At 43.3% G+C, this 7,571-nt stretch overlaps 1 protein-coding gene across 7 annotated transcripts in view; it reads left to right on the top strand.

The window, feature by feature from the left end:
* Window positions 1-5,596, top strand: part of SMIM3 (small integral membrane protein 3) — a 48,226-nt gene extending 42,630 nt beyond the window's left edge. For all 7 annotated transcript variants that reach the window (XM_058544314.1, XM_058544348.1, XM_058544324.1 and 4 more), the window contains one exon: window positions 4,240-5,596. In XM_058544314.1, the coding sequence (XP_058400297.1) occupies window positions 4,251-4,415 (165 nt within the window). In that variant the 5' untranslated portion in view covers window positions 4,240-4,250 and the 3' untranslated portion in view covers window positions 4,416-5,596. The remainder of the gene's footprint in view (window positions 1-4,239) is intronic.
* The last annotated feature ends 1,975 nt before the right edge of the window (window positions 5,597-7,571 follow it).

Raw genomic sequence — 7,571 nt, forward strand, 5'->3', positions numbered from 1 at the left:
TGAATGGTTTGGGCACATGACCCATTAATCAGACACATGACCCATTAATCAGAAATAACAAGTAATATATCTGCAAAGCAAATGATAAGCAGATTGATCTATGGTTATTAATTGGATGTAACGAGAAACAGGGTTTTATGCACTCGCAAGGAGCCAGTGCACCCGGATGCCAAACAGAGGTCAGACAGGAGTCAGCTAGCAGTAACTTAGAGTCCTGCTTTTTCTCAAGCAAATTTTTCCAGCCTGCTATTGAAGATGCTGAACATGTGGTTTGCATAGTGCTTGTTTTGGGGACAAAATTTTTCTTTCACAGTGGGGAGAGGTGGAAGTGACTGGAACCCCCATCACATGGGAAGGAACAGCCAACTGGAGGACACACGTTTGAAGATTGAGAAGGTTGAAACAGGGAGACAGAGCTCCCTGTGCCCTCCGACGCCGGGCCACATGTATGGCCTGCCTTAGAGCCCTGGAACAGTAGCTCTGGTGGGGCCCTTGGAGAACATCACAACCTGTGGTTTTCAAACTGTTCTGAGGAGCCCAAGAGGTCAAGGAGAAGCCAGACAGCTGTGCTGTACCGAGTGAGCAGGCTGTGCTAAGCAGGGACACCAAAAAAATTACTGGGAAAAGTTATTTTCTCAGATTTTTTCAGTTAGAAGAAAAAAACAACTTTAATTTCATCATAACATGTACGTTTTTGTGTTATGATTTAGTATTGCTTTCAGTTTGATTTGTGTATGTGAAAGGAGTGGGCTCCCTAATCTCTAGTGCTTGTGCCTCTAAGGGTATCTACCCAGCCCGCTGACGGAGTAGGACTCCAAACCCCCCTCCCTGGGCCCCTCCTGGGCATTCCGAGCAGGTCTGCTTTTATTGTTTTTGTGATGGGGGTTTTAAATAATTTCCTGTGCAAAAGAGTAATATTGGTACAATCTAGACAGGTTACAGAAAAAATTTCATGTATTTGTATACTTGTCTGTTCTGTTTTGTTTTAGTTAGGGGCAGTGACTTGATCAGATTTATGTCTTTGAATGATTCTTCTGGAAGGAGGTGGAGTTGAAGGTGGGGGAAGACCTCCGGGCCTCAGTTTTGCCATCTTTGAAATAAGGCTGGTTCTAAGCTTCAGTGTTCCATGACTCTTGGTTGTGGATGAGCCCTGGAGTCTGAGTTCCTGGAAATGACAGGTTTTGCTTATGAAAGTCAGCCAGGGGGATTATGTATTCCTGGCATTTGGAGTCACAGAGACTGTTGGATGTTAATGGGTTTACCGGGAAGGGCTTTTGTGGAGTTCCTTTGGCATAAGGCAAGCTAGCTGTTGATGTAATCCGGAGACCACAGAGAATGATTTCTCCCACCCCCATCCCTCCTTAACAGTTTGTGTCTCCTGTGACTCATATGTCTCTGCCTTAGACCTTGGAGAAAGTGACCACGTTTCCAAAGCTGAGGCAGGGCCAGCCTGTGCCTCTCCCTCCTCTGCAGGCCCCAGCCTGATCATCCTGCGGCCCTCAGGAGCCTTGCTGGAGTCTTTTCTTGCATCCCGGAACTTGCCCAGATCTGACCAGACTGGCTACAGAGCACCCAGGAATCAATTCCCAAATCATAGTGCTGGAAAAAGTTGGAGAGGCTTTAGAAATTGTTGCATCCAGGGGTTCCCAAACCTGGCTACACATTCAAATCACCTGGGAAATGGGAAAAAAGTCCCCCTCCCATCTCCTCTTGAGTCTAATTCAGAAAGTCTGGATGGGACCTAGAAGTCAGTGTTTTTTATACAGTCCTAAGGTGGTTCTCACGTAGCACTATTTATGGCATTTGCTGACCTCTGATCTAGTCTCATATCTTAATTTTATTTGACTTGAAAATAGTATATGTATGTATTTACTCTTTTCAATACAGAGAATTATAAAGGAAAAAAACCCTCAATCCCATTTTTCCCTCAACCCAGTCAATGTAAAAAAATTAAAAGCAATACATGCTAATGTTTAGAAAATTCAAACAGCATGAAAACATGAAGAATGAAAAGCGAAAACTTCTCTGGCTCCTAGTCCAACTCCCCAAAGGTAATCACTACTAACACTTTTCTGAGATTGTGCTCATAAAAGATTTTTCATTCATATACCCTCACCTATGTGTCTACTTAATTTTACTAAATCTGAACCAAAGGAATCATCTTATACACATTATCCTGCACTTTGTTTATTTTGTTCCAGTTAAAATATTTTGGAGCTCGCCAGAGGTCATCATTTTTTTAATAACTATTAAATAAGTTAATATTTGGAACACACTTGAAACAATGCTTGGTGTGTAGCAAGACTGTATATTTGTTAAACAAATGAATGAAAATTGCTGCATGGTATGCCATTATATGGATATACCCTACTTTATTTTACTATTTATGGACACTTTTGTTGTGGCAGCTGCTGTAACAAACAATGTAGAAAGGAACATCCTTGTATGTACATCTTGGGGACTCTACTTTGGGTGTGGTAATCGCTGTTTTGCTTAGAGTGGCAACAGTAGGCATGAAACCAAAGGCATTAGAAAGGAGAAGTTTCTGATTAGATAAAGCAGGAAATAGTAGTGGAATTGGGAATTTTGCCTGGGACCTAGAATCACAGAATTACAAATCTTAGATCTAGAAGGAACCATAGGAAACTGTCTGTTCCAGCCTTGTGCTGTCTGGGCAGGGAACGTGTTACATCTGTGGTTCCCAGGTTGTGCACTTAGCCCTGGGGAACCACAGTGAACTCACTGGAAAGGTGGGGGCGGGGTGGGTGGGTGCTGCAGGATCTTTAAAATTTTTGACAGGAATATTGATATTTGACTTCTGTCAGACATTGTGCAAACTACTAGCTCAGGACAGCTTACAAGTTTAACATTAATCTTACTACATTCCTTTTGGTCATGTTATATTTGGTGAAGCTGAGTTTTTGGCAGTCACCGTGATACAGCAAATACTGCACAAATGAATGTCAAATAGAGAGTGAGGATGGCATTGTCCAACCTGATTCCAAAGTTTCAGAAGTTGTGCAGTGCCCAACCGTTGCACATATCCCATTAGTAACTGATTAAGAAGGAAATAAAAATATCTTTTTCTTTCAATTTGTGTGTATTATTTTTTCAAACAGCTACTAATTTGTTGGGACATAAATGCTTATTAAGTTGTTTGAACCTAACTACTTAATCAGCAGAACTGCCAGGTATTTCTTTTGGCCTGGGGTGCTGTGAGAAAATTATTAAGACACTAAGGGCACCATGAATTGAAAGAGTTTGGGAACAACTGATTTACATCTTTATCCATTGGAATTCTTTTAGCTGCAAGTGAGAGAAATCAAACTGACACTGTCTTAAGCAAAAACAGGGAATTATTGCCTCATATATCTGGAATGTCCGGGGTGGCGGATGGTGTCAGATTGGGCTGGGTTCAGGGGCTCGAGTGAGGTCATCAAGGCTCCATTTCTCTTTCTACCTGGAGGACAGGCTTTCCGCATGTGGGTGAGATAGCCCCACGCCCATCCTTTTCAGACTCACTTCCTTTCAGTTTAGCAGTCTCAGCAGAAAGAATCATCTCTCCCAATAGCTTGTGCATAAAAATCCTGGGAGGACTTTGGTTGACCTTGCCTGGGTCACTTGCCTGTCCCTGAATTGAGGCTATGGAGATTGGTAATGGCCAAGCCTGGGTCACCTATCCATCCCTATGCTCAGGCAAGTGGCCCAACCAAACTACATGGGACAGGTAGGTTCTCCACAGAAAACAGGAGGTTCTGTTTCCAGGAGAATGGGAGAAGCGGAAGGACCAAAAACTATGAATTTCCCATTAGACAGATGAGGGGACAGACAGATAAGATGATAGTTTAATAGTTAAACATGGAGGCTCTGGAGTCCCACCGATCTGACTTTACTTCTTTGGGCAAATTAACTACATCTACATCTTTCAGGGCGTTAGAGTCCTCATCTGTAAAATGGGAATAACTGAAAATAAAGGCCAAGAAATAAAAAAGGATGACAATAATCGTCCCTAGCTCATAGGGTTGGTGGTTGAAGGGAGGATGAAGTGAGTCAATACATATTAATTGCCTAGCACAGTCCTCAGTAAATGAGGCCATTATTATTATTTATCAAGCAACCTTAACAAGCACACAGCTGGTAAGTGACCCAAGCTTCTGACTCCTGGAGCGGGTTTCCATCCAGCTAGGAGGCAGGGAGAGGGTACAAAAACAGTGATTTCCTCTTTGCTGTCTGTTGCAGAGTGAAGCAGCATGGATTCCGTCAGCCAGGTCCCCAAGCACATCCTGGATATCTGGGTCATTGTCCTCATCATCCTGGCCACCATTGTCGTCATGACCTCCTTGTTGCTGTGCCCGGCCACTGTGGTCATCATCTATCGCATGCGGACTCATCCTGTGCTCAATGGGGCTGTCTGAGAACCTCCCAAGAGGAACAGGTGAGGGATGAGGACAGCGTCCCCTCCCCTGGCCTCTTCCCCTGTCTCAGAAAGGCAGCAGGAGGGACTTTGGTGTGTGGACTCTGGAGCTTGAAACGTGAGAGGAGACCTGAGTTCTGGTTTTGATTCTGCCACTGGCCAGCTGTGTGAGTTTGGTCAAGGGACCTAGTTCTGTGAGTTCCAGGTTCCTTATCTTTCACATGGGGATTATGATCCCTCCCCTTCCTACCTCATAGGGTTGTGAGAACCGTTGACTTAGTGGAGGTTAAAGCTATTTGTGAGCAGTAATCACCACCGATATGCAGGTGTTATTGCTGAATGCTGAGAAGCTCTGAAGAACCGAAGAACCTAATTGCTGATGAAGGCCTTGAAGGTAGTGAGGGAGGCCCTGGGGGCAGAGCAGCCTTTGCCAGTGCCCCTCAGGTCAAAGCAAGCAAAGCCACCCCGTCCTCGTTCCAAGGGTCCAGCAGCACATTGGCTCAAAAGTGGTTTTCTTTGAGGTGTCACTCCCTCAAGTTTTCTAAAATGGGAAGGAATTGAACATGGCAGGGGAAGGGAGATGAATGGAACTTCCTGGGACCTTCTTTGTGCTAGAATCTCTGCTCCTATGCAATCTGGAGGAGGGCTCTGCCGTTTTTTGGCAATGCCAAGGAAGATGGGGCAATGGGCTTCTTTCTGCACTGGAGTCTCGTAGCTTTGACATTCAAGCAATGTTGGAAAATGCAGGTGGCTGAGTTCCCTGGGCAGCTTTCAGGATCTCCAGCCCCCATCCCCCTGTGTGCCCCACGTAGAGGAGCTCTGCAGTCTGCCCCAGCTCCTGCTATAATTAGCTCCATGGTAAAATGTCCTCTCTTCACTCCCTCCCACCAGCACTGCAACCAATCCAAGGTACAGACTTATATTTTGAGACATGCTCCCAGGACTTTTGGAACTAACTCAAAACAATGATGGGTTATTTTAGATGCTATGATTTATATTTATATAGAGAGATTTCTGGACCACCCAAGCTCTTTGACCAAAATCAGGAGCATCCTGGGATTTATTAAATTATGTAAGAAGATAGCACACATATCAAGATCTTATTGTGTAAAAATGATGCTTTTACTTTGATCTGATTTCATTGATGTACACAACCAATTTCCAATAAAGTGCTAGAATGATCATGTCTGAGGCCTTTCTTTAAAGAGCACCTGTTAAGCTCAAGAACTCAGGTAAAAGGATTCCACTGAATTGATGGGCCTTAGAGACAGTTTGGATGTAGGAACAGAAAGAGAAAGAGAAGAACCAATCGATTTCCAGGGTTCTAGCTTCGGCAAGTGGGTGAATATTTGTGCAATTTACACACACATGGAATGTGGGGGAGAACAGATTTCGGAAGTAAGATGATGAATACATATTGGACATGTTGAATTTGAGGTGCTTGGGATATTCAGGTGGCACTTTCAGGATGCAGGTGGAAACCTGGGTCTGTTCCTTGGGAGAAATTTTATGGCCGGAGTTATGTTTTGGGGGATTTTCTGCACATGGTAGATATGGCACACGGTGGACAGGATCACCCAGGCAGAGTGTACAGGCTGAGGGGTGAGGTGCCAAGTGCAGACCTTGGAGAACACTAGACAGAGGTGGAAGGGGAAGAGAGGGGAGAAAGCAAAGCAAGGAGATTGGAAAGGTCACGGGATAAGAGAGGATATGAGAGGGATGCAGTCAGTACTTGGTGAGTAAGCAACGAGTGGGAGGTTAGGAAGTGGAGGCAGTGGGAACAGACAGCTCTTTCCAGGAATAGGACTGTAGTATTAAGGTAGGAGTTAGAGGAGAATATCGGGAAAAATGGTCAAGGGGGGTTAGATATATGTGATAAAATTCTGATTGGTTTGCTCAACATCTATTCCAACATTTTTTTTTTCTGATGCACCTTCCTGGGTGGCAGAGGCTGGAAGGTGAAAAACTACATTTTTCTAACTAATCTGTAGCCAGAGACTGAGATGTGATTTAGGTTCTGCTAATCTGATGCCTGCATGCTAGGTTTGAGGGTGGAACCTGGTTGAGTCGGGAGAGACACGGCAGAGTGTGAGGCATTCATGGTGCTGGTGTGAATCCAGCAGCTGCAGTGTGTTCTGGAGGCAAGCCAAGAGCTTTCGGATACCTGGATTGCAGTTGAGGTGGAACAATGCCACAGCCTGCAGCCGAGACTCGGGCTTTCTTATTCCCTAGTTTCCGGTTGTGGCCAAATTGATCTGAGTTGATCTGAGAGAAAGTCTGGCAACTCTTGTCTGCTTCTCCAATCCTTTTAATGATTTTTAAGCACATAATTCCCTTTATTAAAGCCTTTCTACTTAAAATTGCTAGAGTGCACTTTGATCGATGGAAGAAAATTTTATTAATACCTATCAATTATTGACCTATCAATTCCACTTCTAAGTCCACCATGTGACCCATTGGTGGGGGAAAGAGCTCTGTTAATGAGAAGCAGATGGTCTCGGAGAAACGAAGATGACAAGGAACTGGCCATCTCAAGGAGATCTCAGAGAGGTCTGTTGGTGATGAAGGAATGAGAACTTCCTTGACAGTTTCTGAAACAATACCTATGAGGATAATGAGATAGTTCTGTGAGCATCATCCAAAGGTGTGAAGACAATGTAGATTGGATTTTGAAAAGAGTGAAAATACAAATTCCAAATCCAAATTTATTTGCCACTTTGAAAAATCAAGGGTCTGTTAATAAATAACAGTGCTTTAAAAATTGTATCTACTGAAATTGGTATTTACATTATGTTACTTAGTTGCATAGACTGATTTAAATGAAAAAAAGTAAAGAGCATATGTATGTGTTTATAGGTAAGAACCATAAATGAACATATTTTCCATATACTCTCAATACATGGTAGTTCATGTTTCCACATTTTTTTTTTATCAGTTAACATCCTTCCAGAAGTTAGCAGAAATAAGATTTTGGAAGAAAAGGATATATGGTAAAGCAGAGAGAACACTATTTCTTGTACTAATCAATATGCATTAATAGCCTTTCTTCCAAACTCCCCCCCTCCAACCCTAACTTCAGAAATAACCGACTAATTTGAGAATTACTAGAAGAAAAAAAGAGAAACAATTGCAATATTTATACAGCCATGGAGTAGTG

The sequence above is a fragment of the Diceros bicornis genome, chromosome 1, assembly GCF_020826845.1.
Source record: "Diceros bicornis minor isolate mBicDic1 chromosome 1, mDicBic1.mat.cur, whole genome shotgun sequence".
Taxonomy (NCBI): Eukaryota; Metazoa; Chordata; class Mammalia; order Perissodactyla; family Rhinocerotidae; genus Diceros; species Diceros bicornis.